The sequence below is a fragment of the Ursus arctos genome, unplaced genomic scaffold, assembly GCF_023065955.2.
Source record: "Ursus arctos isolate Adak ecotype North America unplaced genomic scaffold, UrsArc2.0 scaffold_2, whole genome shotgun sequence".
NCBI classification, from domain to species: domain Eukaryota; kingdom Metazoa; phylum Chordata; class Mammalia; order Carnivora; family Ursidae; genus Ursus; species Ursus arctos.
In genome coordinates this window covers 80,091,385-80,109,854 of record NW_026622874.1, presented here as the reverse complement: position 1 = coordinate 80,109,854, position 18,470 = coordinate 80,091,385, and the positions used below count along the sequence as shown (strand labels likewise).

Sequence of the window (18,470 nt, the reverse complement as noted above, 5' to 3'; positions counted from 1 at the left end):
CACAATACGTATCGCACCTGTACATACCCCAGTGGGAATCAGGCAGCCCAGAGACTTCAGTGTGCAGTGAGCTGTCAGCTTCCTTGAGTTATTTCCCCCACGTGCGCTATGGGTGAGCAGGGGTACACAAACACACACACACACACACACACACACACAAACACACACAAGACACACACACAGTGAGTGTTCTGCCATCCTTCACCGCTAACCACCTGTGGCTTTGGGAGAGGCCCCCAAAGATGATGATTTGTAACGGAGAAGCCTGTCAGCCCCTGCGTGAACTGCTTGTATTTGAGAGGTGAACGACGCCACAGACAAACTGGATGACCCACCCAACAGACACAAGGCCAGGACACGGTGCTGCCCAGACAGGAACAGGATTCCAGAAATGGTTACAACTGGAAACAGCCACCGTATTTACCTTGTCCTTCTCTGGGTCCTTCTTGGGCACGGTGCCACCTTTGTCCCCTTGAGCGCCACAGGTTTCTGAATTGGACCGAGGCCCTAGAAGAGACAGAGGTGGATTCAGACGGGTGTTGGCCACGCAAGATTCAAGCCAAAGCTCTACACCTGCCCCAGCCTGTTCTACTCTCCCACTCTCAGGTCCCTTCCAGATGCAGAGCGTTTCTCACAGGTCTCCGCTGACCTCTGTGGACAAAGGAGAGACCAGTCCCTCACCCTTGGGGATATGACCACTCCGCACAGTAGAGATGATTTCAGAACTAATCAATAACGCTGGACAACTGGGGCCTCCACACATGCAAGTGATGTAAAGACTGTGCTCCATTAAGCCCAGAGCCCAAAACATCATGTCTGTGCAGGGCACCTGGGCAATGCTTTTATGTCTGTCTATTGCACAATGTCACACTTCTTCTCAATGGCAGACCCCTGCTGCCCAGTTCTGTATGGTGAAACGAGACAGTCCACGAAATGGATGTCCACAGAAAGTTGAGGAATGTTCCTGTGTCCTCACTCAGGTTGATCCTTGCATTGCAAAGCCTCGTGGTACCTCCTCTACATCTTCTCCACCGACACATGTAGTCACACGATGAATACGCGCTACAACTCACATCATGCAATCCAGATCATCTTACCACATGGTGGCGGAACGAGGGGCAGGGGAGGCCCGCATGTCGACCAAGGTGGAGGAGGCTGAGGTGGCCCACAGCCAATGAAGCCTGGTAAAGTTTGGTCCATAGGGCAGGGCATGCAGGTGGGCCGAGGAAACCCTCTCACATCTGGACCCACCTGCAGACAGACGGGAAAATAGTTTGGTGAGACAGACAGAAGTTGTAACACCAAGAGATGAAACCCAAAGAAAGAGCTCTCAGCATCTGCCTCCTTCTCCAATACCACGTTCCAGCAGAGCCGCATCCGTGCTAGAGAACTTGACCCCTCCCCACTGCTGCCAACTATAACAAGGGGGGAGAGGGGAATGGATATTACAGGAATAACCTACTGTCACCAAACATCACTAACCATGTCTGCCAATGGTCACTAGCAAGAAGTAGCATCTTCAAAGATGAAAAAGGAGCATGGCAAACTAGTGAAGGCAGGACACTCCAGACACGGAGGCATCGGGATCCTGGACAACACTTCATCTTTCCTCCTCAACCACACAGAATATTTTGGTTTGTTAACAAGAGAGAGAATGTGATGAAACTGCCCTTTCTTCTCAGGAATCCGAGCCACTCGAGGTGAATCCTTTGCCTGCAAGCCCCTGACTGTCCCCACGCTGCCTCACTTCCTGACACAAGGGTCTTCTGCTCTCTGCAGTTTCTGGCCATGGCCACAAACACACTTGAGGAATTAGGGGCCTGTGATCTGACAGGGGAATTGGAAAAGTGTTTTCCAAAAGGAACGTGATACCAATAACCCTTCTATAACTCAGCAGCTGTGCTTATCTTAAAACACAGTCACTCGGACATTTCAGCACACTGAGTTCCAGAGTAATTTTGTCCAATAGGAAATTAAGATGGGAAGCATAAGTTAGAGAAGCCACAAAACTGTATATGCTTTCCGATGGAAAACTCGAAAACGTGTGATGAGAGAAGAAACCTGCTCTCACTGTGACTTCGGACCAAACGACCTGCTCCTAGAAGCCCAACCGAAGGGCTTGTGGGGCACCGGTCCTGCAGATAATCGCTAACATCCCCCCTTCAGAAAGTGTGTGTCACAGTGTGTTTTGCGACACGACACTAACAGCTTTGATCATGCAAAATAGTTGTGGAAAGGGTACAAGGAGAGGGATTCTGTATAGCACGTTTACCAGCAGAAGTAAAACAGGGATGACTTACGAAACATGGCCTATCTAAGCACATTCCAAACCGCAAAGCAGATAATAAAAAATGCACGGAGAGCTTCCCCTAGTTTCCAGTCGTGAGGATGACCACAGACCTTGTCACAGGTTAATCATCTAACCGCAATACGAACACAATACGTATCGCACCTGTACATACCCCAGTGGGAATCAGGCAGCCCAGAGACTTCAGTGTGCAGTGAGCTGTCAGCTTCCTTGAGTTATTTCCCCCACGTGCGCTATGGGTGAGCAGGGGTACACAAACACACACACACACACACACACACACACACACAAACACACACAAGACACACACACAGTGAGTGTTCTGCCATCCTTCACCGCTAACCACCTGTGGCTTTGGGAGAGGCCCCCAAAGATGATGATTTGTAACGGAGAAGCCTGTCAGCCCCTGCGTGAACTGCTTGTATTTGAGAGGTGAACGACGCCACAGACAAACTGGATGACCCACCCAACAGACACAAGGCCAGGACACGGTGCTGCCCAGACAGGAACAGGATTCCAGAAATGGTTACAACTGGAAACAGCCACCGTATTTACCTTGTCCTTCTCTGGGTCCTTCTTGGGCACGGTGCCACCTTTGTCCCCTTGAGCGCCACAGGTTTCTGAATTGGACCGAGGCCCTAGAAGAGACAGAGGTGGATTCAGACGGGTGTTGGCCACGCAAGATTCAAGCCAAAGCTCTACACCTGCCCCAGCCTGTTCTACTCTCCCACTCTCAGGTCCCTTCCAGATGCAGAGCGTTTCTCACAGGTCTCCGCTGACCTCTGTGGACAAAGGAGAGACCAGTCCCTCACCCTTGGGGATATGACCACTCCACACAGTAGAGATGATTTCAGAACTAATCAATAACGCTGGACAACTGGGGCCTCCACACATGCAAGTGATGTAAAGACTGTGCTCCATTAAGCCCAGAGCCCAAAACATCCTGTCTGTGCAGGGCACCTGGGCAATGCTTTTATGTCTGTCTATTGCACAATGTCACACTTCTTCTCAATGGCAGACCCCTGCTGCCCAGTTCTGTATGGTGAAACGAGACAGTCCACGAAATGGATGTCCACAGAAAGTTGAGGAATGTTCCTGTGTCCTCACTCAGGTTGATCCTTGCATTGCAAAGCCTCGTGGTACCTCCTCTACATCTTCTCCACCGACACATGTAGTCACACGATGAATTCGCGCTACAACTCACATCATGCAATCCAGATCATCTTACCACATGGTGGCGGAACGAGGGGCAGGGGAGGCCCGCATGTCGACCAAGGTGGAGGAGGCTGAGGTGGCCCACAGCCAATGAAGCCTGGTAAAGTTTGGTCCATAGGGCAGGGCATGCAGGTGGGCCGAGGAAACCCTCTCACATCTTACCCACCTGCAGACAGACAGGAAAATAGTTTGGTGAGACAGACAGAAGTTGTAACACCAAGAGATGAAACCCAAAGAAAGAGCTCTCAGCATCTGCCTCCTTCTCCAATACCACGTTCCAGCAGAGCCGCATCCGTGCTAGAGCACTTGACCCCTCCCCACTGCTGCCAACTATAACAAGGGGGGAGAGGGGAATGGATATTACAGGAATAACCTACTGTCACCAAACATCACTAACCATGTCTGCCAATGGTCACTAGCAAGAAGTAGCATCTTCAAAGATGAAAAAGGAGCATGGCAAACTAGTGAAGGCAGGACACTCCAGACACGGAGGCATCGGGATCCTGGACAACACTTCATCTTTCCTCCTCAACCACACAGAATATTTTGGTTTGTTAACAAGAGAGAGAATGTGATGAAACTGCCCTTTCTTCTCAGGAATCCGAGCCACTCGAGGTGAATCCTTTGCCTGCAAGCCCCTGACTGTCCCCACGCTGCCTCACTTCCTGACACAAGGGTCTTCTGCTCTCTGCAGTTTCTGGCCATGGCCACAAACACACTTGAGGAATTAGGGGCCTGTGATCTGACAGGGGAATTGGAAAAGTGTTTTCCAAAAGGAACGTGATACCAATAACCCTTCTATAACTCAGCAGCTGTGCTTATCTTAAAACACAGTCACTCGGACATTTCAGCACACTGAGTTCCAGAGTAATTTAGTCCAATAGGAAATTAAGATGGGAAGCATAAGTTAGAGAATCCACAAAACTGTATATGCTTTCCGATGGAAAACTCGAGAACGTGTGATGAGAGAAGAAACCTGCTCTCACTGTGACTTAGGACCAAACGACCTGCTCCTAGAAGCCCAACCGAAGGGCTTGTGGGGCACCGGTCATGCAGATAATCGCTAACATCCCCCCTTCAGAAAGTGTGTGTCACAGTGTGTTTTGCGACACGACACTAACAGCTTTGATCATGCAAAATAGTTGTGGAAAGGGTACAAGGAGAGGGATTCTGTATAGCACGTTTACCAGCAGAAGTAAAACAGGGATGACTTACGAAACATGGCCTATCTAAGCACATTCCAAACCGCAAAGCAGATAATAAAAAATGCACGGAGAGCTTCCCCTAGTTTCCAGTCGTGAGGATGACCACAGACCTTGTCACAGGTTAATCATCTAACCGCAATACGAACACAATAGGTATCGCACCTGTACATACCCCAGTGGGAATCAGGCAGCCCAGAGACTTCAGTGTGCAGTGAGCTGTCAGCTTCCTTGAGTTATTTCCCCCACATGCGCTATGGGTGAGCAGGGGTACACAAACACACACACACACACACACACACACAAAACACACAGACAGTGGGTGTTCTGTCATCCTTCACCTGTAACCACCTGTGGCTTATAGGCCCCTAAAGATGATGATTTGTAATGGAGAAGCCTGTCAGCCCCTGCGTGAACTGCTTGTATTTGAGAGGTGAACGACGCCACAGACAAACTGGATGATCCACCCAACAGACACAAAGCCAGGACACTGTGCTGCCGAAACAGGAACAGGATTCCAGAAATGGTTACAACTGGAAACAGCCACGTATTTACCTTGTCCTTCTCTGGGTCCTTCTTCGGCGCGGTGCCACTGTTGTCCCCTTGAGCGCCACAGGCTTCTGAATTGGACCGAGGCCCTAGAAGAGACAGAGGTGGATTCAGACGGGTGTTGGCCACGCAAGATTCAAGCCAAAGCTCTACACCTGCCCCAGCCTGTTCTACTCTCCCACTCTCAGGTCCCTTCCAGATGCAGAGCATTTCTCACAGGTCTCCGCTGACCTCTGTGGACAAAGGAGAGACCAGTCCCTCACCCTTGGGGAGATGACCACTCCGCACAGTAGAGATGATTTCAGAACTAATCAATAACGCTGGACAACTGGGGCATCCACAGGTGCAGGTGATGTGAAGACTGTGCTCCATTAAGCCCAGAGCCCAAAACATCATGTCTGTGCAGGGCACCTGGGCAATGCTTTTATGTCTGTCTATTGCACAATGTCACACTCCTTCTCAATGGCAGACCCCTGCTGCCCAGTTCTGTATGGTGAAACGAGACAGTCCACGAAATGGATGTCCACAGAAAGTTGAGGAATGTTCCTGTGTCCTCACTCAGGTTGATCCTTGCATTGAAAAGCCTCGTGGTACCTCCTAAACATCTTCTCCACCGACACCAGAAGTTACATGATGAATACGCGCTACAACTCACATCATGGAATCCAGATCATCTTACCACATGGTGGGTGAACGAGGGGTGGGGGAGGCCCGTATGTCGACCAAGGTGGAGGAGGCTGAGGTGGCCCACAGCCAATGAAGCCTTGTAAAGTTTGGTCCATATGGGAGGGCTTGCAGGTGGGCCGAGGAAAGCCTCTCACATCTGGACCCACCTGCAGACAGACAGGAAAATAGTTTGGTAAGACAGACAGAAGTTGTAACACCAAGATATGAAACCCAAGGAAAGAGCTATCAGCATCTGCATCCTTCTCCAATACCACGTTCCAGCAGAGCCGCATCCGTGCTAGAGAACTTGACCCCTCCCCACTGCTGCCAACTATAACAAGGGGGGAGAGGGGAATGGATATTACAGGAATAACCTACTGTCTCCAAACATCACTAACCATGTCTTCCAATGTTCACTAGCAAGAAGTAGCATCTTCAAAGATGAAAAAGGAGCATGGCAAACTAGTGAGGCAGGACACTCCAGACACGGAGGCATCGGGATCCGGGCAACACTTCATCTTTCCTCCTCAACCACACAGAATATTTTGGTTTGTTAACAAGAGAGAGAATGTGATGAAACTGCCCTTTCTTCTCAGGAATCCGAGCCACTCGAGGTGAATCCTTTGCCTGCAAGCCCCTGACTGTCCCCACGCTGCCTCACTTCCTGACACAAGGGTCTTCTGCTCTCTGCAGTTTCTGGCCATGGCCACAAACACACTTGAGGAATTAGGGGCCTGTGATCTGACAGGGGAATTGGAAAAGTGTTTTCCAAAAGGAACGTGATACCAATAACCCTTCTGTAACTCAGCAGCTGTGCTTATCTTAAAAAACAGTCACTCGGACATTTCAGCACACTGAGTTCCAGAGTAATTTAGTCCAATAGGAAATTAAGATGGGAAGCATAAGTTAGAGAATCCACAAAACTGTATACGCTTTCCGATGGACAACTCGAGAACGTGTGATGAGAGAAGAAACCTGCTCTCACTGTGACTTAGGACCAAATGACCTGCTCCTAGAAGCCCAACTGAAGGGCCTGTGGGGCACCGGTCATGCGGATAATCGCTGACGTCTCCCCTTCAGAAAGTGTGTGTCAGAGTGTGTTTTGTGACACGACACTAACAGGTTTGATCTTTCAAAATAGTTGTGGAAAGGGTACAAGTATAGGGATTCTGTATAGCACGTTTACCAGCAGAAGTAAAACAGGGATGACTTACGAAACATGGCCTATCTAAGCACATTCCAAACCGCATAGCAGATAATAAAAAGTGGACGGAGAGCTTCCCCTGGTTTCCAGTCGTGAGGATGACCACAGACCTTGTCACAGGTTAATTATCTAACTGCAATACGATCACAATACCTATCGCACCTAAACCTACCCCGATGGGAGTCAGGCAGCCCAGAGACTTCAGTGTGCAGTGAGCTGTCATCTTCCTTGAGTTATTTCCCCGTTGTGCGCTATGGGTGAGCAGGGGTACACACGCACACACACACACACACACACACACACACACACACACACACAGAGACACACACACAGTGAGTGTTCTGCCATCCTTCACCTGTAACCACCTGTGGCTTTGGGAGAGGCCCCCAAAGATGATGATTTGTAACGGAGAAGCCTGTCAGCCCCTGGGTGAGCTGCTTGTATTTTGAGAGGTGAACGACGCCACAGACAAACTGGACCACCCACCCAACAGACACAAGGCCAGGACACGGTGTTGCTCAAAATCGGAAGTTTCTGGAAAAAGTGGAAAAGGCCACGGTAGTTACCTTGTACATCCCAGGGTGTCTATTAGGCTCAGTGCCGTTGTTCCTCATGGGTGCCCCACCAGCTTCAGCATCAGACCAATGCGCTAGAATGCATGGAAGTGTATTCAGACTGTCATTGTGCAGAATTCAACCCAACCCTCCAAACCCTCCCCCACCACGTCCCACCCTCTCCCACTTTCGGGTCCCTTCCTAGACACAGAGCATTTCCCTCATGTCTGTGCTGACCCCTGATGACAAGGGGGACACCTGCCCCTCCCCCTCGAGGAAGGGACCACCGTCCTCCATCTGCTTCAGGTGCTTTCATAGCTAAAGAAACAGAAGTAGACTGCTCCGGGGAAACCAACTACGAATGAATAAACCCTCAAAATGAACAGCATGCATTCTTCCTCAAGCCACAGGCTCATGGTTCAATCTTTCAGTCTACAGATGAGGCCTAGCATGTGTGACTGACTATTATGGAAATATTTAACAGAAGAAATGGAGTAGACTGATCGTATAGTCGGGAGCAAAGAAACAATAGGAGATTGAGAAGTAAAGCTGTGACATCATACTGATAACATTACAGGAGTAAAATGCACACATCTCACTGATAAATGCAGTACTGCAGATTGCAAAGAAAACCAAAATAAAGGAACCTCCATAAAGAGTAAATAAATGACTTTTTTTCAAATAGTCTTTTTCTTTTCTCAAAAACTCTTTACCACTGAGTCAAGGTGGGAAGGAAGCTGGGGCTCATGACTCCTCCAGGCCCATCTCTTCATTTGGGCGGTGGTGGGGGGCAGGGGAGGTTCTGCAGTGATGGGACGGGCGTGAGCTCCGCCTGTCACAGGGACATGTGCCCTGCTGCCTGGGGGAATCTGAGGAAAACACCCACCTGTCACCCCTTCAGACAACCTGCTGTCCGTAGGTACTGCTTGTGATTCTCTCCAGGACACACAATGACCACCCACAGGAATGGGAAGGACACCGTGTGCTTTCCCAGCAGAAGTCAGGCTGCCCTGTTTCACAGCGCGCTCCCTACCTCTCCGTGGAGGGCTCCACATCTCAGGTCTTCCCAGCATCGCTTCCTGCCTCATGCATCCCTCAGGCAGCATCTGTCCTTTCATCATGCGCAGTCTTGAATACAGAGAAAGAACAGACGTCTATAAGAATTACATCACCACGTCCTCTACTGGACACCAAACAGTGTAGTTGTCACCCCTCAAAACACCCGTAAAAAGGCACATCAGACTCGCACACCTGTGTATCATGTAGGCGTTCTCCCTTCTCTGCTGCTGTATCTTCCGCTCCCAAACCCGAGCCTTGATCTGCAGGAGAAAAAACCCACCCATCTTCAGTTGTGCCAGACTGTGCCCCAAATGGAGAGCAGGGAAAAGAAAACACTTACCCAATTCCCTACAGCATTCTTTTCATGAACTGCGATCTGAAAAAGCCAACACACCAAAAGCGCATGTTCAGGGATCTAAGGGCCACTTCCGTCCCCTGCAGGAGGCACTAAGGGGCCTGTTGGGGCACAGCTCAGGTTACCTTACGTTCAAAGGTGAGCTCTGCCTCCTGCAGCTGGTCTTGCATCTTTCCGATCTGTTGTCTGTCAGGTACAATTGCTTTCGTCAGATAAAGCCCAATATTGGGTGTGATTTTAAATCATCGGCCCATGTGGCCGTCCTCCAGTTATCTGTCCCCTCATCCAATTGATCCTGACACAGGAAACACTTCCACATGACTATACGTGGACAGCAGGATCAAAGCTATTGTCACATCCTTTCCTTACTCATTTCTCCACACATGCAGGGTTCAGAGTTGATATAATTTCCTTACCCGTTTTCAATCTTTCCCTAATTTATCACATGACAAGTATCTTTCGTCATGAAGCTCTATTCTCCTTTAACTTCTATCCTCGCCACGTTTGCCAGGGTTGCAAAGACCAGCGCCATCAGATGGCACTACCGTGTTTATGGGTAGGATTCATCCTACGACAAACTGCTTTCCTCAAGATGACCACCACTGACACCACAACCAGGGACTCTGGCGTGGAACAAGTTTCCACAGAGTCAGGCCAGCGCTGGTTATCAGGACATGTTTACTAACATGGTTGTTTTGCTCTTTCTAAAACTTATCTCTTTGGGTCTGTTAATTCTTTCTGGATATGTCCCCTGAATTTTTGTTTATATTACTTGTTGAGTCTAGACATTGTACAAAGGTGAAAAATACAAAGTAAACAAGGATTTCAGGAGCCGCTAGTATGGTGTCTGAACTCACTTGTACTTGTCTATTTCTTCTTTGGTTACTTTCAGATTTTCCTCGGCATCTGACAGCTGATTCTTTGTTGCCTCCAGTTCATAAAGTGTCTTTTCCAGCTTCCTAAAATGGGAAAGGTATATACATAGACCAGTAGCCAAGGTCCAGAATTTCTGCCGTTTTTCCTCCCAGCACACTTGCGGCCTAGATTTGAATGGCTTCCATAAATGCACAGACTGTGAACACCATCAGGGAAATGAACTGAAGGCCCCATTTAGGGCTAAAGAAAAATCAGATTCTGGCTGCTGCCACGTCCCCTGCAATCAGAGCTGTCTTTGTACTTCTCTACTTCAATTCATTCATCACCAAGTCACCAAATAACACTGCACTTTGTGCCCTCTCAGAATAGGTCTTTCTTTCTCTGAGATGGTGAAGGCTCATTTCAGTTCAAAGTGAGAAACTAGGCCTGAAAACTATTTGGATGAAGCAGGAGACCATCATTAGTCTTACACCTCCATGGGGAGCCCCGATCCTCAGACCAAGGCTGTGCCCGACACGGACAGCCCAAAAGGAAGCCTTCCAGAGTACGGCTTCATCAGCATGGTAACTCACTCCCAGACATCTCTAGGGTTTAGAAGTACAACCCCTGCTTCCTCCTTCAAAGATCCTGGTGGAGGAAAAGGCCAATCTTAGTGCTGACGGTATGTCCTGAAGTATAAAATGATGTGAACTGTCACACAGTCAGGGTGTTATCTCCAGGCAACAGATGTCAGATGGACAACTATCAACTGCATGGAGTCAACCTACTTTAACAGAGTCCACTGATAGTGAAAGCAGCAAAGAGCGATGCTTAGAAAGGCTGGTTTCCTGTGTCGCCCTCAGACTCTTTTGTTCATGGTGTTGATTTAAAGGGTTTCAATGTGATTCTTGATTTACTCAAGAATCACATGCAAAAAGACTCTTAGAAACTGAGACAAAAGCTCTAGACAGAGAAGGACTCATGCATTTGCTTCTGGTCTCTCAGGCAATCCTTCAGCACATGCTCTGTGGAGTGGCTGTAATGTAGTGGTTCAGCTGTGAGGTGTTGAAGAGAGAAAGGTGGTCAGGACACTGTACCTGCCCCAGAAAGAACTTACCAATGAACAGAACCAAGATGCCAGTGAGACAGAGCGGCCCCCACCCCCGGTGTGGGAAGGATTAGCACAAAGCTGAGTCTCCAGGGAAGAGGGGGAACAGTTTTGCTTTTCAGCATGAATGAGGGACTCTAAGGTCCTGAGAACTTTCTCCTCCTGAGGAAAATAGAGGAAGTACTGTACAAAAGTGGAAACTCATGAGTGAATGCACCCAACTTCTAAGGAGCGCATGAAGAAACAGGAGAACCAGATGCAGAAGAAGGAAGCCCAGGAGAAAGCCAACCTGGCAGTGGGAGCCAAGCTCCCCAGGGCTCATCAATGAGTTCTGGAACAGGCAAGTGAACTGCAAAGAAACTGAACGACTTTATGAGCACAGCCTTAGAAGGAAACAAGTGCTGTTCAGGGTCAGCCAGCAAAGGTGAGCCCCTAGTGAAACTGCAGGCTTTGCTTGGGACGCAGGAGAGTTACACCTACAAAATCAGGTGGACAGGAAATACCCTGGCCTTCTTAGGATTGGGCCACAGTGAACGATTTTGGTTGTACACTGGATGAAGGGATCCAGTATTGCTGGAGCCCCAACCCACTTTCCACAAAGAAATTCCCATTGTTTCTGCAGCAAGAGAATTCCATTTTTCTCTACACATTCTTGACCCAAGTCTGGTACTGAACAAGAAACTGACTGAATTCAGGGCTGATGAGAACATGTGATGAGACTGAAACCAAAAGGACAATGTAGATGGACCCAGAGGGGATCCAGGTATCAAGCTGATTAGTGCTGGTACCTTCCCTCTTCTGCCCCAATGAATCACACCACAACGTGTGACAAGCAGTTGGAACAGAAACAAAAATGCAGGTTGCACAGATCAAGGTAGGAAGGGCAGGTACTTCTACAGAATGCATTTGGCAAAAATACTCTAGATCCAATTCCCAACGAACTACAACTATCTAGCCTGGCTGCCACATAAATTCATACAACAGTGTTTGTGACGATTAACACAGGAATAGCTTACTCTTCGGCAGCCACTTTTCTTCGTTCAGAGAAATCCACCACGATACCCAGTTTCTTCCTTAGCAGCTTCAATTCCACTTCCTTAGCTGCTTTCAAAGAACTCAGGGCGTTGCACTTCTGTTCCAGGACCTTTTTGCTTTCTGTAAAGGATGAGTTTTCTTTTGTATGAGTGGGCACGTGACCTGAGAACTTGGTTTTGTTGGGGAAAGGAGAAGGGCAAGACCTTGAAGGCAGGAAGGCATTCTTTCCCTTCCCAATGCAAACTCATTGCCAGCATCTGGGGATTTCTTTCCCTAAAATAACATACCCTTCAGTACACGTTTTTTGGACTCCAAGTCTCCCTGCTCTTCATCCTCCAATGCATCTTGGGCCTTGAAGACGGATATGAGGAAAGACATTCAAGAAATCATGATCACAGAACAATGTGAGTGCACCTAACAGAACGGGATCATGCAGTGCAACAAAGAAAGCCCTTGAGGCATAAATAGAACAAGGAGAAAGTAAGGAGACCCACACTTTTGTATACACACATATACACAAACACACACAAACACATATACCTAATTATATACATAAATTATATATGTACATATCTTCCCCTATTAACATTGAAAATTCTCTCTTCAGCATTGAGAGGAAGGGACTATACAATTTGGCTGGCTATCACCCTTCATAACTCAAGTATCTTGTGGGATTTTCTGCATATCTTGGAGGGCAGGGCTGAACGATGTGATAATTACCTAGCTGTGAAATAAACCATACTTCCTAGTCCTTGAAATAGCAGACCTCATCGTGATGGTCCTAAGTGAAATTCCAGCTCACTGTTCGGTAGGAGTTTCAGTTCCCAGATGCCCACTCTCTACTGTGGTAAACAGCAAGCGAATACGCTGCCCTCCCCTCACCCAATGACCAAAAGCCTCCTGAGCCACGTTAAGGTAAATCTCAACAGCCAACTCTTACCATGTCCTCATTCTTGACATTCTTCTCTCTCATAGCTTGCAACATAGTCCGCTTGAAATGAAGGGCGACACTTAAATTTGCATTAACCCGTTCAACCTTTCCGATGTTCTCCTTCAACAAAACATATTGAATGAGTAATAATAATTCATCACTTAGGGCACGTGGGTGGCATCTGGGTGTCGCAGTAGGTCCAACTCCTGCTTTCATTTTGGCTCCAGTCCCCACCTCAGAGTCATGGGACTGACCCCTGCGTCAGCCTACACACTCAGCATGGAGTCTGCTTGGGATTCTCTCTCTCCCTCTGCCCCCCTCCACTCGCTCTTTCTCTCTCGCAAATCAATCTTTAAAATAATAATAATAATAATAATAATAATAATAATAATAATAATAATTCATTACTTTTATTTCTGTTGTTAGAACACAATTCAGGCAAAGAAGGGATCCTTACCTTCAATTTAAGAATTTTGTCAGAGAGAAACTGATGTTCTCTCTTCATTTCTGCGCGATGTTTCTTTCTTTCCCTGATCTATAAAATATACGAAAAGGGAATCAGAATTCAAAAATAGCAGAGTGTTAGACAGAGCTATCTAACGCTGTGTGACTCCTTTCTCGGATAGAGAGGCAGTGCTCTACACTTGTGAAGCTTCTCTTGAATCGCGATCATTTGTGGGTCACGTGAAATAGGTCAATAGGATGAACTACCAGAGGGGGAAGTAACCAAAATGAAATCACAAAAAATATTTGAAAGGGCACTGATACCTTCTCCTCCCAAATGGATATTTCTTTAGCAAGTTCCCTGTTTTCATTTTTAAGCCGATGGATCTTTTCAGCTATTTGTTGTAAAGTAACTAAAAGGAGAAAAAAGAATTTCTAAGATAATTAGCAAAACCAGTGACATCGAATAATCCCACTGTAATAGCCCCAGAGACACATTCTTGGACACTTGGGTGTAACTAACTTGATAGCATTCCCATTGTGCCTGAAAAAGCAAGGTTTAGCAGCATTTGAAACCTAAGACAACCTATTTCAGGGAGATTCCTACTTAAAATGTTTTCAGAAATAGAGAAACACAATCAAATGTCTTCTATTTTTCTCCCATCTGTAAGCATCATTCTTGGAAAATTCAATCACTGCAAATACTTATGTCATCACCAGAGATGTAACAGAAAAATCAAGCATCCTTTCAACTAACATCTCTCTCCTCCAATGATTAAGGTACGTAAGTAGGTCCCTGCAAACAACCCAAAATGAACAAAACCATCCTTTGCTCCTGCTCAGTGCCACGTCTACTTCCAGGTCCTACTTGGAATTCCACACAAGGAAAGCTCAAAATGTCAACTGAGTGGCTACTCAAAGGCCTTCCATGACTTCCTGCTGCTCACAGATTGCCTTTCAGGAACCCCAGGCTGGGGGCTCTGGAGGACCAGATCTTTGGAATCAAACACACTTGGGTACACTCTCCATGTTACACAGAGTCTCTGGAGTGCCTGGTAACTCACACTCCCTGGAACACAAGGTTTTCTCAGCCCAACTTGAGAATGCCACCCTCCATCCTTAAGGGAAAACAACCCTCATGAAGCTCCCTATCACAAGTGGATAACACCTGTAAGCTCTAGAACACAGACTCCTCTAACAGGCACTTAATTCTCTCATCTTGGGGCACCTGGGTGCCTCAGTTGGTTAAGTGACTGCCTTCAGCTCAGGTCATGATCCCGGGGCCCTGGGATCCAGTCCCACATCCAGCTCTCTGCTCAACTGGGAGCCTGCTTCGCCCTCTCCCTCTGCCTTCCACTCTGCCTGCTTGTGCTCTCTCTCTGTCAAGTGAATAAACCAAAAATAATAAGTCTCTCATCTTACCTCAAGTGCAGATTCTCTTCTATTGGCCCAATGTGAGTGCTCTCGTGCCCCGAGATCTCTCTTCTCACCACCACCACTGCTGCACTCACAGGGACAAACACCAGCATTCGAGGGTTTGCTAAGGGCCAGGCAGCCACCTCGGCCGTCAGACAGCACCATGGAATCACCACAATCCATGAGGCCCGGACACAATACATTACCACCCCTGGCACACGTTCCTTTCCACTCCTTCTCCCCTGGCAGGAAAGGCTCCCTCCACTTCAAACTCAAAAGCATGCTTTAAACCTCTCTTGTGACACACACTCTGCCTGGCAATACCTGTCTTCTTCTCCAAGTGTAGCCTGCTTGATAGACTCAGAGTGTTTTCTCATCATCACATTTCACCAAGAGCCAGGTCATGGCAAAGTACCCACTCCAGACCTCAGGCTCCTATCCTCACTTGCCTCCTAAACTTCTCTCTGCAAAATTACACCCTTTTTGTTCTCCCTCCTCCCATGAGGTGTTCCTCCTCCTGGTCTCCTAAGAGATGGCAACACCCTCCACATTATCGCTTAGACTCCACATGGAGAAGAGAAAGATTTTCAAGACTTAACAAGTCAATTAGACATCAGAAGTCACCACATTTATCCCTAGTCAAATTACACCCACATCAAACACCGGTACTGAGAATTTATTACAAAGAAAACTAAAGCCAGAAATCTTACCTTCATATTGTCGAGGGGCAATCTAAGAGTGGAAGAAACAAAATTAAGTTTGATGTCAAAACATATTACTAGAAAAAATCTACAGTTCAGATAAATACTGAAATAGTAATCCAAAGAAGTTACAGTAATCATTTTACTTAGCAGAATGAATTCACAGGATTAGAAAGAAGACAAAATTAGCATTTCTAACTATGAAACTCATCTATGACTTTCTCTGAGTCATCATAGTTCACAATTCATTTTTGATAAAGAGCACAAAGGTGTATAACTTACGTTTTACCTCAAAATCTATTCACATTCTATTAAATGAACGTTCACCCTATTCAATTTTGACAAGGGATCGGGTGGACATTTAAAAAATAATCATTAATTCATCGTTTCCCTAACTGTTTTGTAACCAATATCCACACTGAAGTTTAGAACCTGGGATTATTGTTCAATCCTGAAAGATATAAAATGGAAGGAAGGAAGAAAGAAAGGAAGGCAGGCCGGTAGGGAGGAAGGCGAACAAGCAAAAACTCTGAGAAAGATATGCTTCTTGCCTTCTCTAGAAAGCCTTTCTGAAATCTTACAAAGACTTGGCTATTTGCTGAATTCACATGCAGTTACAGCACACAAGGTGTTATGAATTTTCCCAGACTACTACAAATGGAGGGTCATCAAAAAGAAATGAAAGCCATCGACGAGAAAAAGAGTGGCACGTGGCGAGTGATGAAGCATGAGCAACAACAGAAATGACAGCTGATGTTTCGAAAAAGGGGAACCAGGCTCCCCAGAATCGAGTCACCCAGATAAATTATAGCTCAATAAAATCTAGGCAAGACCCCATTTTGACACCATTAGCATATTTCCCCATTCAAAAGTTTTACAGGATGATGAGAGGCTGAGGCCAGCCCCCAAATCTTGCCAGGATATTGGAATATCAGCACACTATCAACAAGCCAGTCATGATAATGTTGTTGGGGAATGTGCATCAGTGGAGGGCAAACAGAAAATCATGGCTATTCCATTAATTTCACGTGCTGCTTAGGAACCTCTGAGCTTCCGTGGCCCTTGTCACCCAGCCCCACAGGCGGGAAAAGTGAAAAGATGGATGGGGCACACCAAATACTTAATATTTTTGTTTTCTTTCTGAAGGGAAGCTTTCTCCATTGGCCGGGACAGGGAGAAAATTCCCATTTAGAAATAAACTCAAAAGCTTTCTGTTCTTCTCAGAAAGGTCTGCCCTCAAGTGAAATATGTCACCAGAGCCTAATTGGGGGTTTCCCAAAGACTAAGCAATAGAGCTGAGGGCAAATACTCAACTCCAGTGCTCTCTCCTCCCTGTCTCACCTGGGAGTAAACTCAGTCTAACCCCTAGCCAGTTAAGTAGAAAACATCACCCTAAAGTCCACTTATCTAAGTTTCTTTACTAGGACACAATACCTACCTTTCAACACAACCTTACAGGGCACACTACAGGTAAAAACCACAACAGCAAGCATTAGAAACACACTTCCCATGGCAGAGATGATGGGATTAAGCAGGCTAGGAATTACAAGTCCCTTCCATGTATGATACTGGATCTCAGAATAAAATGGACAATAGGAAGAAGAGATGGTGAATGTACACAGAGAGATGAAACTCTAAGATTTTAATGTAATTCTAGACAACAACACCATAGCAGAAATCAAGAATGCCTTTGATGGGTTCCTTAACAGACTCAACATACCAGAGGAAAGAATCATTGAGCCTAAAGAAATTCCAGTAGAAAATTCCAAAAGAGAACACAAAGACAAAAATTACAAAGACGGCACAGAAAATCCAAGACTAGTGGGACAAATACAAAACATGTAACACACAAATTATAGGAATACCTATTCCTACAGGAGAGAAGGGAGAGATATTTGAAGCAATGACTGAGGATTTTCCAAAATTAATATAGTCACCAAATCACAGATCCAGGAAGCTCAAAACATCGAAAGCCAGATAAATACCAAAACAAACACACAAACAACTAACAAACAAAAAACACTAACAATGCCTGATCTAGACTATTCAGCTACAGATCATTAAAGACAAAGAAACAATTCTGGAAATCTGGAGCAGGGGTTGGGCTAGGTGTCTGAAGGAGGTGGAGGGGAGCAATAACACCTTACCCAAGAGGAACAAGGATAAGAACTACATCACACTTCTCAGAAACCATGCCATCAAGAAGGACAAAATGTTTACAGTGTTAAAAGAAACATCAAACTAGAAACCCGGCCATTGAAATGATCCTTCAAAACACACTACAGGGTAAGGAAAACTGTCAGGGGTAGTGACAGTCATTACTTCAATGGTAAAGGGGTCAATTCTCCAAAAAGACATAACAATTTCTAATGTGCGTGCATTAACAACAGAGAGTCAAAGTACATGAGGCAGAAACTGAAAATATTGCTGGTGGGAATAGATGAATCCACTCCTACTGCTGGAGAATTCAAAATCCTCTTATCGGTCATTGACAGATCCAGCAGATACAGAAGTTCCATGAGAACACAGGTGAACTGAACAGCATCACCAATCCACGGCAGCCATTAACATCTGCAGAATACTTCATTCAACAACAGAAGTACAGACATTCTTCACAATCTCCCATGGAAAAGTCACTGAGAGAGGCCATACTCGGGGCCATAAGATACATCTGAACAACCAAAGGAATAGAAACCACAGGAAGTATGTTCTCAGACCACAAATCACTCAAACTAGACATCAAGAACATAAAGATAGCTGGAGAATGACCAAACAATGGAGATTAAACAACACACTTCTGAAGAACACATGGGTTGGAGGGTAAGAGGAGGAAAGGGTGAAAGAGGTGAAAGGGATTGAGAGTACACT

At 46.5% G+C, this 18,470-nt stretch overlaps 1 protein-coding gene across 1 annotated transcript in view; it reads right to left on the bottom strand.

Moving 5' to 3' along the window:
• Positions 1–3,525: 3,525 nt before the first annotated feature.
• LOC125281633 (transport and Golgi organization protein 1 homolog) overlaps positions 3,526–18,470 on the bottom strand; it is a 124,289-nt gene continuing 109,344 nt past the window's right edge. Inside the window, exons 8-22 of the mRNA XM_057315278.1 lie at positions 15,612–15,633; positions 13,810–13,898; positions 13,499–13,576; positions 13,051–13,161; positions 12,398–12,461; positions 12,092–12,230; positions 9,970–10,071; positions 9,238–9,298; positions 9,098–9,133; positions 8,950–9,017; positions 8,732–8,826; positions 7,711–7,793; positions 5,954–6,107; positions 5,281–5,363; positions 3,526–3,689 (exon numbers count right to left, since the gene is read on the bottom strand). Of these exons, the coding sequence (XP_057171261.1) occupies positions 3,675–3,689; positions 5,281–5,363; positions 5,954–6,107; positions 7,711–7,793; positions 8,732–8,826; positions 8,950–9,017; positions 9,098–9,133; positions 9,238–9,298; positions 9,970–10,071; positions 12,092–12,230; positions 12,398–12,461; positions 13,051–13,161; positions 13,499–13,576; positions 13,810–13,898; positions 15,612–15,633 (1,200 nt within the window). The 3' untranslated portion in view covers positions 3,526–3,674. The remainder of the gene's footprint in view (positions 3,690–5,280; positions 5,364–5,953; positions 6,108–7,710; positions 7,794–8,731; positions 8,827–8,949; positions 9,018–9,097; positions 9,134–9,237; positions 9,299–9,969; positions 10,072–12,091; positions 12,231–12,397; positions 12,462–13,050; positions 13,162–13,498; positions 13,577–13,809; positions 13,899–15,611; positions 15,634–18,470) is intronic.